At 46.6% G+C, this 18616-nt stretch overlaps 1 protein-coding gene across 4 annotated transcripts in view; it reads left to right on the forward strand.

Moving 5' to 3' along the window:
- The window catches only part of ADCY5 (adenylate cyclase 5), a 317188-nt gene that overhangs the window by 174791 nt on the left and 123781 nt on the right, over positions 1-18616 (forward strand). For all 4 annotated transcript variants that reach the window (XM_090045991.1, XM_090045993.1, XM_090045992.1 and 1 more), the window contains exon 3: positions 9455-9576. In XM_090045991.1, the coding sequence (XP_089902117.1) occupies positions 9455-9576 (122 nt within the window). The remainder of the gene's footprint in view (positions 1-9454; positions 9577-18616) is intronic.

The following is an 18616-nucleotide window of genomic DNA, read 5'->3' on the forward strand; positions in this document are numbered from 1 at the left end:
ACTCGGGACTGCAGCACATTGAGCTGGGTTGGAGCAGCCCTGGTTGGCAGGGGGCCTGGGTATTAACCTGCCAGCCCAGGGCTGCTTTCCTTTGGCTCAGCATGCTGTGGAGTGGCTGGCTGGGGCATGAAGGTGCTTCAGTGCAGGGCTAGCAGCAGAGTTAGTCAGCCTCTACACTGAAGTACCTTTGTGTGCCACCCAGCCAGCCAGCCAGCAGGGCTGTGTGAAACGGCACCGTTCTGTTTCGACTTGAGTTTTGAGGTTTCGACAGAACAGCATTTTGTTTTGAATTTCATTTTGATTTGAAACAGCTGTTCCGTTTTGCTTCTTTGAAACAGTGAGCCTGTTTTGATGCTGTTTCAACGTTTTGCCCATTTGCTACAGTGGAGAAGCTTGAAACAGCTTCTCTCATCTGGGAGGCAGATGGGGGCCCACAACCCCGGGAGGGCTGCGGGGGCTGTGCCAGTCCTCCTGGGGCTGTGGGCCCCCGAACTTCCTGCCAGATGAGGGAGGGAAGCCAGGTGCTGCTGCCTAGGACTGGGGAGCTGGGAAAGAGAACTGAGCCCAATCGCTCAGTTCCCCTCCCCAATGTTACAGCAGTAGATTGGGCTGGGATTGGTGCTGTGATCAGGTTACTACAACATCCCTGATTCTTGGAGTTCAACTTGGAACCCAGATGGGCTGAGTTCTTCTTCTTTACAGATGAGTGAGGTAAGACAGAAGTTAATTTTATGCCAGTCATTTAAAAAGTCTCTTGCTAGTTCTACCACAGAGTCTTCGTCTCCTGATCATGTTGCTATGCTGTAAGCACGTAATCCAACCTCCTGAACACATGCACACAAGAGTGTCACAGGTTACTACAATGTCCCTGATTCCTGGCGTTCAACCTGGAACCCAGCTGGGCTGAGTTCCTTTCCCCAGCTCGATCATAGGGCTGGGGAGGAGAACTCAGCAATCGGGCTCAGTTCCCTTCCCCAGCTCAATTGCAGCACTGGGGAGGGGAACTGAGCCTGGGCTCAGTTCCCTTCCCCTGTGCTGTGATCAGCTTCCAGCAGCCTGGCTGAAGGAGGCAGGGAGAGCCAGGGCTGCGCTCCCGGCTGAGCCACATGGGGCTGTGGAGCCTCTGGGAGTACAGCCCTGGTTCTCCCGTCTCCCACCACCTGGCTGCTGGCTGTTTCGAAACTCGAAACGTTTCAACTAGCTTCCTTTTGTTTCAAGACTGTTTTGAATCCCTTTGTTTTGATTCAATTTCACTGTTTTGAGCTTGAAATGAGTTGAAACTGTGTTGAATCGAAACAGCTGGTGAAATTTCACACAGCCCTACCAGCCAGGGCAGCATCTACTTGTCCACTGCTGTGAAGACTCTGCAACAAGATAGTACTTGTACAAATACTTGTACTATTCTGTTGTGGAGTTATTAGGCCGCTGTAAGCTAATTAGGGGCACATATGTAGACATGTGACATTTACTGTAGAGCTAAGTAGTCTACTCTGCAGTAAACGTCTTGTGTAGAAGATGCATGCAGCGAAGTGGAACCTGCAGCCTGTTCTTCTGCCTAAACCCAAAATTAGCAGGGGAAAAAATCAACCCAGGCATTATGTCCACCTCTCTCAAATGCCACATACCAGCCAATTTGTTCTCCGTTCCCCAAAATCTTGTCCAACAGATGGGCTTTATGGACTGTCTTGAAGGGTTATGCTGCTTCAGACTGGATCGGTTCCAAAGATGAGTGGATTTGATTTAAATCATATTGGTTTCAATCATGATTTAAATCATTGGTCAGAAAGCCTTGATTTAATTGTTTTCTACAAATAGTGCATTCTTTCTGTTTGATATAAGCTTAATACATATTATTCACAACTCAGAGATAGATGTAGGTTTCATTATTAGAAGGTACAAACTAAACATTTTAAAGTAGTGATTTATTTTGCTATTTTTTCAGATTTAATTTTCCAGCTACATCAGAAAACTGAATTACAGTTTCATTATTTTATTTACCAAAGCTGATCGAAGCAGATATTTGTGAAGTTATTGGGACATGAACTAAGCCTGCTGCCATGATGGGTCTTCCCTTCTACCATGCCATTCCCTCACTAGATCTCAAATCAGCGGAGAGGCTGTACTCAGAAATGTATCCCTCAAGACTTCTGCAATATGCTGCACAAAATGTTTCTCTCTGGTTTCTACTGCCCTTCCCTCCTTGCATTTGTCTCCAGACTCCCCCTCCTTGCCCAGGTCTACTCCACCCTAACCATCCCCTATTCCAGGGCTTGGCAATGTTTTTGGGCCAAGTGCCAAAACCCCCCACAGCCTGGACTTTAAAGATGTTGGCATGCCGGGGCAGATGGCAGAGGAGCCACAAGGAGCCCAATCCTTGCCATGGCAGCACAGCCCCTGCCCCTTCCCTGCCATGCTCCCTGAGGTGTGTGTTCAGCCACAGGCAGCAATGAGCCGGGCCAGACCCCTGTCTGCTCCTGGCAGGCCCCTGCTGCCCGCCACAGAGTCCAGGCTGCTCACAGCTGGCAGCTCCGAGCCTGCAAGTGGGTGGACCAGAGTCCAGAGCCCTGGCCTGGCTCATTGCCGGCAGTAGCTGCACACATGCCTTGGGAAGCATGGCAGGGAAGGGGCTGGGGGAATTGCAACACAGCTCAAGTAACCTGGAGCTTCCCCCACCCCGCACTTACCCCTCACTTACCCCTCACAGCCTAATATGCTGTAGTGCCACTTTACTGACCCAGGTGCATCTCCCAAGCTGAGTATGTGGCAAGGGCAAGCCCTGAGGCACAGAGATGGTACAGTACTGAGCTCACCCAGGCAGTTCAGTTGAGAGTCCTAGATGATCTCCGTCCTAGATTTCTGAACAAGCTGGCACATGAATGTGCAACTCTGGTTGCAATGCTTTGAAATGAATCTGTCAAGTTGGGGATTGTACCCTATAACTAGGCACTGGCAAGCTGGTGCTAGACCAGTTTATGAAAGAACGGCATGATCCCTGTAACAGCAGGGGACCTGACTCGATGACCCAGAAGTCCCTTCCAGGCCCACATTCCTGAAGGAGAACTGGCAGTGCCCACATCCTGTGTTTGGCCAGAGGGCTTGGTTTCCCAACGCTGTCAATCAGTGCTTTTGACAGGCAGTAAAAATGTGGCACACTCTAGTTTATTGCTCTCCTAAAAAGGAGTCAGCGCAGCACAGTTTCATAGATGTTAGGGTCAGAAGGGACCTCAGGAGGTCATTGAGTCCGACCCCCTGCCCTGGGCAGGAAAGAGCGCTGGGGCCAGATGACCCCAGCCAGGTGTTTGTCCAGCCTCCCCTTGAAGACCCCCAGGGTAGGGGGGAGCACCACCTCCCCTGGAGGCCCGTTCCAGATTCTGGCAACCCTTGCTGTGAAGAAGTTGTTTCTAATGTCCAACCTAAATCTGCTCTCCGTCAATGTGTGGCCGTTGTTCCTGGTTACTCCAGGGGGTGCCCTAGTAAATGGAGCATCTCCTATTCCCTGCCGCCCGCCCCTGATGAATTTATAGGCAGCCACAAGATCCCCTCTCGGCCTTCTCTTGAGGAGGCTGAAGAGATCCAGGTCCCTCAGTCTCTCCTCGCGGGGCCTTGCCTGCAGGCCTCTGACCATACGCGTGACCTCCTCTGAACCCTCTCACGATTTTCCGCATCCCTCTTGAAGCGCAGCGCCCAAAACTGGACGCAGTAGTCCAACTGCGGCCTGACCAGTGCTGCGTAGAGGGGGAGCATCACCTCCCTGGACCTGTTCGTCATGCACCTGCTAGTGCACGACAGAGTGAGGTCAGCCTCGTTGATCTCTTCGTCACGTTGACGACTCGTGTTCATCTTGGAGTCAACAGTGACTCCGACATCCCTTTCCGCCGCTGTGTTGCTGAGAAGGTCACCCCCCCCCCCACCCCCGCCTGGAAGTGTGCTGGGGGCTCTTTTTGCCCAGGTGCAGCACTTTGCACTTCTCTTTGTTGAACTGCATCCTGTTTTGTTCTGCTCATTTTTCCAACCTGTCCAGCTCCGCCTGGATCCGTTCCCTACCCTCTGGTGTGTTCACTTTGCCCCCATAATTTGGTATCATCTGTGAACTTGGACAGGGTGCTCTCCACGCCCTCGTCCAAGTCACCGATGAAGACACTGAACAGCACCGGTGCAAGGACCGAGCCGGGGACCCCACTGCCCACATCGGTCCAGGCCGATATCGACCCGTGCACCACCACTCTCTGGGTGCGACCGCTAAGCCAATTTGCCACCACCTGGCCCCGTAATCATCTGCATCACCGCCTCCCAATTTATTTACAAGAACAGAATGAGATACCGTATCGAAGGCCTTCTTAAAGTCTAGATAGACGACATCTACCGCGACTCCTGCGTCTAAGCATTTTGTGACCTGGTCATAAGACGAAACAAGGTTAGTCAGGCAGGATCTACCTGCAGTGAACCTGTGCTGATTTCCTTTTTTCCTTTCAGCATTACTTCCCCTGCTGAGCTCCCACAAATGTGATCCTTAATGATTTTTTCCAGAGTTTTCCCAAGGATAGAGGTGAGACTAACTGACCTATAGTTTCCCGGTTCCTCCCTCCTCCCGTTCTTGAAAATGGGGACCACGCTGGCTCTTTTCCAGTCCTCTGGCACCTGCCTGGAGCGCCATGAGCGCTCAGACAGCCATGCCGGCGGATCTGCTGTGACACCGGCCAGTTCCTGCAGCACCCTTGGATGACGCTCATCCGGGCCCGCTGATTTGAACACATCCAGCCCCTCGAGTGCCCCTTCACTAAGTCTGCGCTAACAGAAATTTTTTTCTAAAGAAGTTGCATGAAAATGTTGTTTCAAACTGTATATAATTAGAAGTTATAATCTCTGTTCCTTAAAGCTCTCTATCTTTAAGCTTTAACATATCTTAAATTAAAATTATCTTTATATATGTTTTGTGTTTTTTTTTAAAAGCTTTTTAACAGAAAATTAAAAAATCTGACTTAAATTAAAAAATCTGTTTTTTTTTATTTTTATTTTTTTAAAGCTGATTTTTTTTTTTAAATTTTTTTTTAATCCACCTTGGGGGCACTGCATGTTCAATACCTCACCAACAGTTCCCTCCTCCCCTGTTAACCAAAGGAGATTCCAGCTCGCTCTTCTCTCTTGATGGCAGCTGTGACGATGTTGCACACAGAAAGTCTCTTGAGTAGGTTCGTTCCAGAGGTTTCTAGGTCCAAAGCAATTGCTTAAGCTCTGCTCAGAAGCCTGCGTGGATCCTTGGTGTGAGGAGCTCACCCCAAGATACCTTGCATTGCAACATTTGCTACCATATTTTGCACCAGCTCTAATTTCTAGGTTCCTTTGAAATGTGCCCCGGTGATTGCAATCGCTTGTCTTCACATGCCAAAGACTTGATTTATGAGGGCTGAATCTGCCTCTGGAGAAAACCTGTCTCCTGGGTAGGAAAGAGCCATATGGGCCAAGTGCTGCTATGCGACTGTCTCGCAGCATTTTCCAACTATTTAGTTGGTCTAATAAAAGATACCACATTTACCCAAAGAACTTAGCAGCATCTGGGGATTTGATGACACTCCCACAGGGTAATCTCCTGTACTAATGGCAGGCAAACCATTTCAGTCAAAGGAGCTCATATTTTCCTTCAGTGCATCTTCCACCTGCAGCACCTCAGGCTTATTGAACCAGTCAGGTAGCTGGGAGGTAATCTGAATTGCCCGGGCCAGAATACAGATTTCTAGTGATTTCACGGCATCGTAGCTGAGGTTATCCTCACTGGCACAGAAGGAAGAGCTCTGAGCTGAAGTGCAACCTCCAAGGGGGACGTGTTTTCTCAGGAGGCTGGAGGTTGAGACTGGGATTCGACTCCCAGCACTGCTCTTCTTTCCACTCTGAAGTTATTCCTTCTCTGCATGCTTCAGTCCCTCTGTGGAGAAAACAGGTCTAATTTATTACTTCATTAATTTCTATCTCACTAGCATATTCCCAGGTTTACTGTTTAAAAACTGAAGTCTTCTGAGGCCCTTGTGGGGAAACGGCAGGATTACTGTTCAACACTCCTAGCCTGTGTACAGGTACATGAAACGCGTGTGTAGAAAACCTTCCTTGTGACTAACACCTCAAACTGAGAAGCAGCTGTTTTAGTTGCATCTTTGTTTACGTATTCTTGCACGAGGCAGGGAGTTTCCCCTCATTTCTTTTCTCCCGCTGGAGAGATGCCAACGTAACGTACCTCCGTTGTGGCCAGACCACTCTTCTGGTCTACATGTGCCATAAGGTTTTGATGAAAGTTGTAGCATTTTGTGCCATTCTCTGCAAAATGGAAACTCTGTTTTGGCTGAGATTGTAACTGAATTGCCATGTGTCACGTGGGATACCCGGATGCGACGCAGATTGTTGCTTTACTGAGGTACTTTGTTGTGTGCCACGTAACGTGACAGTACGCTCTTTTGCCTGTTTAGGTGTTTTTTCCGGTCAGTTGCCTTTTTTCATAAAAGCAGATTGTACTTGAGGAAGTCATAGCTGCTTGCTCCTGCCTTCCCCCAACTTTTTTCCCCACTGAGAACCTCAAAACATTTTACAATCAAAGGATTTAGCTTGGCAGAGCTCCTCTGGAATAGGGCACAATTATTATTCTCCTTTACAGATGGGTAAGTTAAGACAGAAGTTAATTTTATGCCAGTCATTTAAAAAGTCTCATGCTAATTCTACCACAGAGCCTTGGTCTCCTGATCATGTTGCACATAATCCAACCTCCTGAGCACATGCACACAAGAGTGTCACAGGTTACTACAGCATCCCTGATTCCTGGAGTTCAACTTGAATCCAAGTTGTATCTAATCTCACTAAGGGAAGCAAAGTCATCCTTCTCCAACCACACAGTCACAATCATAAACTGGTATAAATGAAGGACCATAATCATATGCAGCAGCTCATTAATTCCTATATAGGAGAAGCAGCTTCTGCATGTCTGTGGATAGCCATTACAATAAGTATTCAAATAGCAACTGTGTAGGCATGTGCCTTGGTTATTCCCATAAGCGTACGTTGTGCTTCGGTGTTTGTGAAATGTCCCAGTGTCTGACAGGGGCATAAGAATAAGTGTGTAAATAGCTACATTTTTTTTTTATTGGCTCTACAGTGCTAATGGACTGATGATAAGCATCTCTCTTATCTTGTATTTTGAAGGACAGCGATCTCTTGTCACAGCTGCTGCAGTTCTGAGCTCAAGATGTTCTTGAAGCTGACACATCATGTTCCGCTTTGTTGCTCCATATGAAGGCTGGAGATGAGAATCAAGCCCTTTGAAATGCACATAAAAGGAAGCAAGTCAGCCCTGTGTAATTTTAATGGGCTGCAAACTTTTCTATAGTGGGTGCATCACATGCACTATTTTCCAGAAACTAGTTTTCTCATAGTTTATCCTGTGCGTAGAGAAAAGTGAGGGAGCAACTTTGTGACAAAAATAGGAATTGGAAACCAGTGATGTATTTATAATTTGAACTGTGGACAAGAGGTGGTCTAATGATGACGTGAGTAATTAGTACCAGAGCACCGACCCTCTGAGTCATGACTGCAGTCTGGTCCCTAGTGTTCATTGTGGTGCTGGGAATTAATGAGCTGCTGGATAAGGTTACGGTCCTTCATTTATACCAGACTGTGATTGTGACTGTGTAGCTGGCAAAGGGTTTCTCCATTTCCCTTGGTGACATTAGCACAGACTTGGTTTTGACATCCATGCCAGAGCATGCTGCCTCTGCCTGCTGATTTAAAATACACTTGCGCTGATCCAATAGGATAGGTGTCCATATTTTAACCTGCTTTTTCCTAAAGAACTTAAGGAAAATTAAAAAAGGGGACAGGAGAGGCAGGGGAAAAGTTTATCGTATCTGGACTCGGTGGCTAAATACAGGCAGTCAAAAAGCCCGAGGCTGAATTGATTCAATCTTTGCAGGTTGGTCTAAGCTGTGTAGATTGAATTGATAAGCAAGTGAACAGACATTCACTTTTGATTTTTGGAAATGCAGCCACGTGCCTGCATTGCCCCAGGCCAGAAGCTGGGGGGTGCTAGAGCATGCCTCCCTGCTCAGCTGGAGCAGACAACTTGGGCCAGCTAGCCCACCCATCCTGTTGGGGGGCCAGGGGTTGTGGGGGAGGTGCAAAGCATCCTGGGATGTTGGGGGACCATGGGTTAACTTGAATCTGGAGGGCATCTGAGACGGAAGTTCAATAAACGTATTTACCCTAAACGAGTTAAGTCTGCTACTACTTCCATCCAGGTTTATTTTAAACTGGTTTCACCCATTTTGAAAGCAGTTTATGTGCAGGAATCTTCTGTTATGTTACAGATCTGATCTGGTTTCCGATCACTTTTCCCAGTTTATATGTAATTGCTGCCCCAAGCCCATGAAGACAGGCACAAAGCGCTGCCATGTGATTGACTGCCAAGTGCAGCAAGACCAAGAGCAAAGGCTTTGTGTGGTGTTTAGGAAAAGTGACCTCGCAGCCATCATTGGCCATCAGTAACTGGAGTATACAGCTTTATGCACAATGAAATACAAATTCATGTTAAGAAAGCCACATTAAATAAACCCTATTGCAATGAAACGAAGCTGCACTTCAGTTGATTGGGAAAGATGAAGGTTTTGGACACTGGGCAAGGCCAGTTGGTCACTGAGGTGCTGCCACTGGCTGGGTAGGAGGCTTTCCTGCACCTTGTGCAAGTGGGCCCTGATCCTCACTGGGGGGTTGGGTATAAAACAAATAGAAATGTGTTGTTCCATTGGTCAAATTCTCCTGCCATTTACATGGATGCAGCCCCATTGATTTTGTTGCTGCTGAGGAAAGGAATGGACTCGCGTTGTTTCTGGGAACACAACTATCCTCGAATTGCCCTTCGAGTCATGAAAGGAGGCAGGACTTTGTGAACAAAGTAAAAGAGCACTAGGAAATCGGTGTAGCTGTGTACCTGAGAGAGCCCTGAGATTTATATAAAAGCATCAAAGCACAGGTTTTAGGTGAGGTGCCACCTCCTTTTGCACCTGCTCATATATTTCACCAGTAATTCAACTTTTGGTTGAGCTCCACTTCGCTGGGGTTTCTGGTCTATGCCATGAAATCCTGCAACCATAAAGGTCCCAACTGGTGTGGTTGCGAGTGGGTGCTTATCGAGTCGGTGACTTCTCCATCTGGAAGAACTAATGGCTGTGGATAGCGCATACAGTGAGGCTGGGATGCCAGTTAGTTCATTTTCTTCCTATATCATTGTCCTCTCACTTTGTGCATGGGACATGGCCCCAGGTGTTTGGCAGAACTGGCTGGTGGTTTCTGAAGACCATGTCTTCCACTTTTACTCATCAGTCACTGAACTGATGGCTTAATTTCTCTCAAATAAGAAGCAAAGTATGTTTGTTAACTGGGCAGCAGGTGTTTTAATTGGTTTATCTGTCTGACTCCACAGGAGCGTCTCCTGCTCTCCGTACTTCCTCGTCATGTTGCCATGGAGATGAAAGCTGACATTAATGCCAAGCAGGAGGATATGATGTTTCATAAGATCTACATCCAGAAGCACGACAATGTCAGGTAAGAGCGGCAGCCTGCATCCTGCCTGGCAAAAGAAGAGAGGGCCATACCAAGCCCTGGCTCTTACTATCAAAGAAGGGGAAAGGTATAGATGGATAATCCAAGATCAGTAATGGCTAAAATTTGTTGCATTATTTTTAAAAAGCAGCACCAGCAAACGCATGTGAGTTTTATTTGTGTCATGGGGAGGCAGCATCCTCTGCATCTGTGCTGCCTTCATTTTGAGAAGTTGTTTCTAAAATATCCCTCCTCCATAAACTTTTCCTAAAATCCTTCAAGTATTTTAGGAAGGAGCAGGGGAGTCATGCAGCTTTGCTTTATTAATGATTTAAAAAAAAAAAAAAGGATATACCAGTTGGAAAACCCCATGTCATATTCCTTTGACCAGAGCTGTCCCTTGGGTAGGTTGAATCAGGGTGACTGCCCTGGGTCCCCGTGCTTTGGGGGACCTGGTGGAGCAACCGTGGCTGCAGCCCTTCCTGCAGGACCCTCCTGGAGCTGAGAGCTCATCCCCACCCTGCGGAAGAAGAGTCTGGCCATTCCCCCTCTGTGCACCGCCAGCTTCGTATCCACTGAAGAGCAGCTCATCCTGGGTGCATAGGATCTGCTTGGCCCTGGGTGCAAATTTCATTGCTATGGCACTCCTGTGCCCCGCCTTTATGGGGGTCCCATGGCCCCACGCAGTGTTAAAGGGGCCCCACACAGGCTGATTTGCCCCAGCCCCACACCCTGCTAGGGTCGGCTCTGCCTTTGACATACAGTCCTTATATGCATATGAAACTGCAAAGTCAAATCAGTCTTAAGATGATGCGAGTAGCCACTGCTGGTCTTGAAACAAGTATGGGATCAGAACCAGATCCCAGCAGCCCCTCGGCTAAGACAGCACAACAGTGTTCTTCAGCTCCCTGCTCCCGCTGTTAAAGAGCCTCCTGTAAAGAAATGGGCAGTGATAAGTCGTACAAAATCCGATACACTGTGTGAGTTGCAAAGCCAGAGCCTAGGTCATTGAGCACCTTTGCTCCCATTGACTTCTAGGAGAACTGAAAGTGTTCAGAACTGCCATCTTAGTAATTTTGTGAGCATCTTGGAGTGAAGAGGAAAGATGAAGTGGTAACTTGGATGATGAGAGAAAAGTGGGTAGCATGGACCAGAAAATGAAAAAGGGAAAGGAAATTTTATTTTCGTCCTTTATAAGACAATATAATTGTTAGCTTTTTTTTTTTTTTTTAATGTAGCGTTTTAATTTTGACATTACTGACCTCTGCTGCCTTGCAGGGAGGTGGGGAAGTCAGGTTAGCTTTCGCTGAGCCAAGCTGTGTTGTGATCTGGGAGCTGTCCTCCTGGTATGGCACTGCTTAATTACGAAGAATTCTCCTGCAGCATCCCAACAAGGTAGATCCTGTTTCTGAAGTAAGACATTTTTCCCTGACCACTTATGCAGCCTCCTTTTTACTACTCCAGTATGTACTTAGTATCCAGAGCCACTTCTAATCTGAAGTTTGGTGTCCAACATCTAAAATTAAAACAGGTTTATTGTATCTATAACATCTAGAGTGTCCTTCTTTAATCCTTGTTGCTAGACAAAAAAGACATTTCAGATCATGAAACTTGTAAAAACCATCAAAAACCTGATGTATTACATGTTTAAAGAAGCATAAGGTAACAAGGAAAAGGAAGCAGATTGCACCGTTATGGTGCAAAAGGTCTAATTCAAAGCCATTGAAGGTGGCATAAGTCTTTCCATTGAATCTTGTGAGCCTTAGATCAGGCTTTTGTGTTTTTCAGTTGTGACCCAATGTCGAGTGATGCTGATATGCATGATCAGCATGGATCTTGGTTTTTCTCTGATTTAAAAAAAAATGCAAATTCTCCGATTAAAAACCCCAACTCCGCTATTGCACTGAAACACCACGATGGCTGGATGGATATTTGGAGCCTACCAGTGCATCAATCACTATAATAAAATAAATTCTAAATATCTATACATTTTGGTGTTTGACTTCGGGTTTTTTGTCATGGAAAATTGGAGCTCCCCCTGTCCCCTTAGCTCACAGAATGCAGGTCCAGGTCTCCCACTCCCAAACCAAGCCTCCCAGCCTTGCTGGTGCCCCTCGCCCCCTCACTGCCCCACGGGCAACGTGGCTGGAGCAGAGCATCTGTGTGGGGGGGGAGGGGGTTGTGGGCTGCCTGCTGTGGGCTTGGAGGGTGGGAGGCAGTCACCACCACTATGCACACTCCTGGGGGGCAGGAGGGGACCCATGCTCCCCAAATCAGGGCAGGAGTGGTACGGCTGCCTGCTGTGGGCTCAAGCTCCCTGCCCTGGTGCTCTTTCCTGGGGCCTGCACAGCCCAGTGGGCACAGCAAGGCTGGGTGGGGAAGCTCCTTGCTGCTGCGAGCCCTGTGGTGCCCTGACAAGGTGTCTCCTGCCCACTCCACAGCAGCGAGGAGCACAACCCCATGCCACTGCCCCCACTTCTGTTGGGGGGCAGTCAGGGGATGCCTTGCCAGGGCGATGCGGGGCTTACAGTGGCAAGCAGCTTCCCTGCCTGCCCCTGCTCTGCTGTGCCAGGTCCCACCCACTGGGCTGCGGAGGCCCCTAGGGAGACCAGCAGGCTGGGTAGCCCAAGCCCACGGTGCGCATCCTGCACCCGCCTCTGCCCTGTGCACAACAGATCTGGGGGGCAAGGGTCACTACTGCTCCCACCCCAGTAGTGCACGCAATGGCAGGGAGCTGCCCCCCCGGATGAGTCACCTGTGTCCCTGTCCCACTGCCTGCCGGGGCTCTGCAGCCAGGCAGTCTGTCCCCAAGGCCCATGCGCTGCCCAGCTTGGTAGCAACCCCAGTCCCAGCCCTGCCCAACTCCCTTCCTCCCTATGGGGGCCTCAATCCAGGCACCCCCCCAGACTTACCTGCGGGGGCTGCTCTCTAGGCTGCCTGGTGACCATATGCATGTATGCATGGCGCCTCTGCCTGACAGCCCTCCTCCTGGTCCCCACAGCCCCTTGCAGACTGAAACTGCCCGCCTGCAGAGAGCTCTTTGCAAAAGTGGAAAATCTGTGTTTCTCCACTAAAATGAAAAACTCCCATTTTTCTTGGGTAGGTAAAGGGGGAAATCTGTGGGGTTTTTCCAGTTCTCCCTTTACAGAAAACCTGGATCCCTGATGATCAGGCAGGATGTAAGATCAAATTTTCATCAAATATCAAAGGCAGCTATTTAAGTATTTTAATGATTTTAAAGACAGCTAGTCCCTCTGTAGAATAACTGTAACAATCTCATTCTTCTCAATTTTTAAATTTATTTTCCTATTCAACTTGCCTTTTTTGGGGAAGAAGTACTTCTTCAGAGTTACTTCGCTAACACACAATGCAGGCAGTCCTCAACTTACAACTTTCCAGTTACAACATTTTGCACTTACAACGTTTATCAACTGACACCCTGTTTTGACTTTGACATCAGTTTCAACTTTACAACACCTGATCCGACGCCATGCCACGCCAGCGAACAAGTTCACTGTGTTGCTTGTCTCCCTGGAGAACATCTGTCCAAACTTCCTTGGGCACTTTCTTTAAGAAAGCAGCTGAGACTCCTGAGAAGTACTCAAGGAGCTGGCGAGCGTCATAGCCCAGCCCCTGGCACGGATCTTTGAAAACTCCTGGCGCTCTGGTGTAGTGCCCGAAGACTGGAAGAAGGCCAATGTGGTGCTGATCTTCAAGAAAGGGAGGAGAGTGGATCCGGCTAACTACAGGCCCATTAGCCTGACTTTTATCCTGGGGAAGATCTTAGAAAAGTTTATTAAGGAGGCCATCCTTGAGGGACTGGCCCAGGCTAACATCCTAAGGGATAGCCAGCACAGGTTTGTTGCGGGTAGGTCTTGTTTGACCAATCTCATTTCCTTCTATGACCTGGTGACCTATCACCTGGACGAGGGAGAAGAGGTTGATGTCATATATCTTGACTTGAAAAAAGCTTTTGATCTGGTATCCCATGATCACCTCTTGGCCAAACTGGCCAGTTGTGGCCTTGGCTCCACCACGATCCGCTGGCTGGGAAACTGGCTCCGTGGTCGGACCCAGAGGGTTGTAATAGATGGCAGTCACTCATCGTGGTGACCAGTGGAGTCCCTCAAGGCTCTGTCCTGGGACCCATCCTGTTCAACATCTTCATTAACGATGTGGACATTGGAGTTAGGAATGGACTGGCCAAGTTCGCCGATGACACCAAACTTTGGGGCAAAGCATCCACGCCAGAAGACAGGCGGGTGATCCAGGCTGACCTGGACAAGCTCAGCCAATGGGCAGACAAGAACCTGATAGTGTTCAACACCGAAAAATGCAAGGTTCTCCACCTTGGGAGGAAAAACCTGCAGCATCCTTATAGGCTCGGCAGTGCTACGTTGGACAGCACTGCAGAAGAAAGAGACTTGGGGGTCATCATTGACCACAAGATGAACATGAGCCTCCAGTGCGATGCTGCGGCTAGTAAAGCAACCAAAATGCTGGCGTGCATCCATAGATGCTTCTCGAGCAAATCCCGGGACGTCATTCTCCCCTTGTACTCGGCCTTGGTGAGGCCGCAGCTGGAGTACTGCGTCCAGTTTTGGGCTCCACAATTCAAAACGGATGTGGAGAAGCTTGAGAGAGTCCAGAGGAGAGCCACATGCATGATCAGAGGTCAGGAAAACAGATCTTACGATGACAGGCTGAGAGCCATGGGACTCTTTAGCCTGGAAAAGCGCAGGCTCAGGGGTGATCTGATGGCCACCTCTAAGTTTATCAGGGGTGACCACCAGGATCTGGGGGAACGTTTGTTCACCAGAGCGCCCCAAGGGATGACGAGGTCGAACGGTCACAAACTCCTGCGAGACCGTTTCAGGCTGGACATAAGGAAGAATTTCTTTACTGTCTGAGCCCCCGAGGTCTGGAACAGCCTGCCAGCGGAGGTGGTTCAAGCACCTACATTGAACACCTTCAAGAGTAAATTGGATGCTTATCTTGCTGGGATCCTATGACCCCAGCTGACTTCCTGCCCTTTGGGCAGGGGGCTGGACTCAATCTGCCGAGGTCCCTTCCAGCCCTGATGTCTATGAAAGTCTCCAGCCAAGAGCCCTTTTAAAAAGTCCAGCTGAGAGCCCTTCAAAAAGTCCAGCAAAGTCACCTGAAAGAAGTCCTTCCAAATCAATATGATTGCTATTTACAATATAAATATATTAATGGAGCTATATCACCCATCTGTAATTTATCAAGTACAAAATTCTGGGGTATTTTTAGTGAAAATAGGGTTTCGGCCTTGGTTTAATCTCCCATTGATAACATTGTTTCTTATGAGAAAATTGGTTCTGAGTTGCAATGTTTCAACTTAAGACACAGTTTTCAGGAACCGATTGTGTTGTAAGTCTGAGGACTACCTGTATTAATAACCCTGGTGAAGAAAAAAAAAAAATTCCTTTCACTACATAAAAGTTGGGTTGACACTGAAGTAAAGCAAGTAAATAAATAAATAAAAGCTAGTTGCCTGATACAGGAAGTGATACAGGACAATCAGATGTTGTATTGTTTAGTATTACATGGGAAAGTCCAGTAACACTGCAATTCTTGGATCTGAAATCAAGGACATGCAATGCAAGCTAGACTTTATGGAGATGATTATCTGTTTAGGAGGATAGTTTTATTAAAAAATTTGTTTTTATAATACAGAAGCCTTTCCTCAAATAACAGGAGACAAGATTAGATGTTCTTTCATCTTTATTTCAGTCAATCCCTATTACCCAGAGCACAGCTCTAGCTAATACCCCATGATCTTTCCTCTTTGAGTTCAGCTCTTTTAAAGAGCCAGTACAAAAATACAGTCAGGGTTAAGGGGTAATTCAGGGTAAGAAGCTTTATATTTAAATTGTAAATAATTACAGTCATTACATGTTGAAATTATAAATATATAGGTGCACAGGGAAGTAGTGCTGGAAGGGACCTCCCAGGGTCTTCTAGTCCAGCTTCCTGCTTCTGGCAGGCTCATCCCTGATTAAACCATCCTAGCCAAGGGTCTGCCCAACCTGCTCTTGAAAGTTTCCAAGGATGGAGATTCCACAGTTTCTCTAGGCAGCCTGTTCCAGTGCCTGACTATCCTTATAGTCAGAAAGTTCCCCCAATCTTTAACATAAATTTCTCTTGCTCCACTGTGAGGCCATTGCTCCTAGTCCTGTCTCCTGCAGCTGGAGAGAAGCCCATCTCCATCCTCTCTGCAATCGCCCTTTGAGTGTTTGAAGACTCATATCAAATACCACCTCAGTCTTCTCTTCTCCAGACTAAATAACCCCAGCACTTTCAGCCTTTCCGTGTCTCTCAGGCCCCTGACCATTTTTTGTTGCTCTGTGCTGGACCCTTTCCGAACTGTTTGTGTCCTTCTTGCAGTGCGGGGCCCAAAGCCGGGCACAGTATTTCAGGTGAGGCCTCCCCAGTGCTGATCGGTACAGGAGAATCACTTCCCTGATTTGGAAGTAACATTCCTGCGAATGCAACCCAGATTGCTGTTGGCTTTTTTTGCAACAAGAGCAGATATATAATGGGAACAATTGTTTCATCTGTATAATCTGATAGGGATTTTCTCCAGATAAATTGCAGTTAGCAAGATGACTTTTTGATCTGAGGAGATGTAATAATGTATTTTAAAATAAGATGACAATACCGGATGTAGAGGAGGTATTCTCTGGTCCTTGAATAAATGGCATCTGAATGATCACAGATAGGCTTTCCTTTCACATCCAAGCAGAAATCGGATCCAGTATAAGTTGCCTCTCAAACCATGCATCGAGTATCTTTTGATATGAGATACAGAAATCTTATTAAAGTTTCTCTGGGGTCTCTAGGCAACAAGTTTAAAACCAGAATAATAAGCAGGAAGCTGACTCAATATTCAGCTTACTCTTAGGTTTGAAGTTTATTTGTGAAGTAATTGCAGATCTTATGGCAGGTGTTAATAGAGAGATTTATAAAATAGTTCTTCCTTCCCACTGTTCTTTGGACTGTATTATGAAAAATCGGTTTCAGGGCAGTTCTTCCCTCTAGCAAAATAAGCTACACTCATTTCAGAAGGAGCCTCATTCTGTTTAATAGATGCACTTTCCATGTTTCAGAGCCATTTATTTTAATCATGCCGGATGCCATTTTGCTTCAAGATGGACCATCCCTCTGTCTATCATTTGACCTCCAGTGCAGGGTTAGAGCAAACATAGTTGCATGAAAATTCATGAAGGTACAATCCTGCACAATACTCTAATTGTTTTGTAGCTCTTAGGCATTGGTCTTGGATATGGCAGCAATAGGCGCAAAAATTGAAATAACACTTGCAAGCTCGGAGTCCAACCAATAAACTCATGCTGCTGAATTTCAGTTTTGTTTAAGATGACAAGTTGGATAAATAAATGAACAGTATTAAAGGGGCCACTGAGCTGAAAGATCTGTTAATAATGGTAAATAATTCTGAGGAATGACAAAGTAAGTAAAAGGACTGGAAAAGGAGATGCGACTTGGAAGAAATGACTCATTTCGCTCTGAGTTGGGCATGAAGCCCATTGCCTTGAATGGGTGCAGTAAAATAATTTCTTCTGGGAATTATCCATTACCGCCACACCTTTTTAAAGCCTATGGGTGAACCAAGAAACATTGAAGGGAATAATATTCAGATCGGAGGAATACATGAATTAGCTGAGAACTAGCAGGTCTGCATTTTACTGCAATCTGTAGAGTAGTCAAGGAAAGTCACTTGAGATTAGAAAACTCCTAGGCATCTAACCGGGTTTCTTTTTCATTGTTATGCAGAAGATCTATGGCCTGTTTTAGGTAAAGGTTATTGTGTCAAGGCAATTCAAAAATAAGTCAAGTTAGTGCAGGGGTGTTGTGCCTCCCCATTGAATGTGGCTTCCTGTTGATAGTTAATAAGCAGAAACGTTTATTTCATACCTAATGCAAGTGGGAGAGCCTTGTTCTCTTTTAGCTTTGTTTTTGCTTTGTGAGTTTTTTTTAATATTATTTTTAATGAGTGCTATATAATGGATTCATCTAAAGCTCTCCATTGCTCACTGAAATATGGCAGGCTGACCTTCTTTGTCCACTTTGTTTTGATGTATATTTTCATTTCTTACTGATTAAAGGTTATGGTAGAACTATTGCTTCAGTATCGTCTCTGAGAGCAGAAGTTCTGCTGAAGCTTCCAGGGCGGATGACTCCCTGATCTGCTAATCAGGATAGGAAAAAAAAAAAAGGCTTGCTGGTACCATAAGTATGAATTGCAGCAAATTCAGATCAGCTCTTTGCCCTGCTGAAAGCAAGTGAATTGAGCTGCCTGCAGTTAGAATTTGCAGGCCTTCTGGATGAGACTTGATTGCTTCCAAAATCCTTGGCTCCATGTGCACTCATGAAGATCCTGAAAAGTGCTTTTCTTTTAAACCTGTTACCTCCACCCAAAAAATATTCAAATCTCTGTTTTGCAGCCTGCTCAATGCTAGTTGTCTACTCAGCTACTGCCTTGCATGTTTTTGCTAAAGTTTGCAGAATTCTTTTTATTGATATTTAAGGCATAATGAGAAAAATTTAAGAGAATTTCAAGCGCATATTACTAGAAAACCTGCAAGCAAATGTAGTTCTGCAGAAGTGTGTGTGTGTACACACTGTATGTAGACACACATTACAATTTGTTTATGAATTCTTACTAAATGTGGGTCAGGATGTTGATTTCTGAGTATACGATCATGCAAAGCTTTGAGGCTGTTCAGGTCAAACTTTTGATTTGTCCCACTATGTGGAGGAAGAAAGAAACCATTTGCTGAATTCATATTTAGACAGGGATTTTAAACATCTGGAAATTGATGGAGTATTGGGCCTGAGGTCATAGTAGAGGCCCCATGTCTAATTTTAATTGAAAAGAAAAGTTCTTTTAACAGGAAATGATCTTTTCCAGATGAGGGAAGTTACTTTTTTTTTTTTTTTTTTACCTGTTTTGAAGGAACTGTTCCCCCTGACACCCCGTTCTACATATTTGTGATAGAGG

The sequence above is a fragment of the Crocodylus siamensis genome, chromosome 4, assembly GCF_052110815.1.
Source record: "Crocodylus siamensis isolate JL-2025a chromosome 4, ASM5211081v1, whole genome shotgun sequence".
In the NCBI taxonomy this organism is placed as follows: Eukaryota; Metazoa; Chordata; order Crocodylia; family Crocodylidae; genus Crocodylus; species Crocodylus siamensis.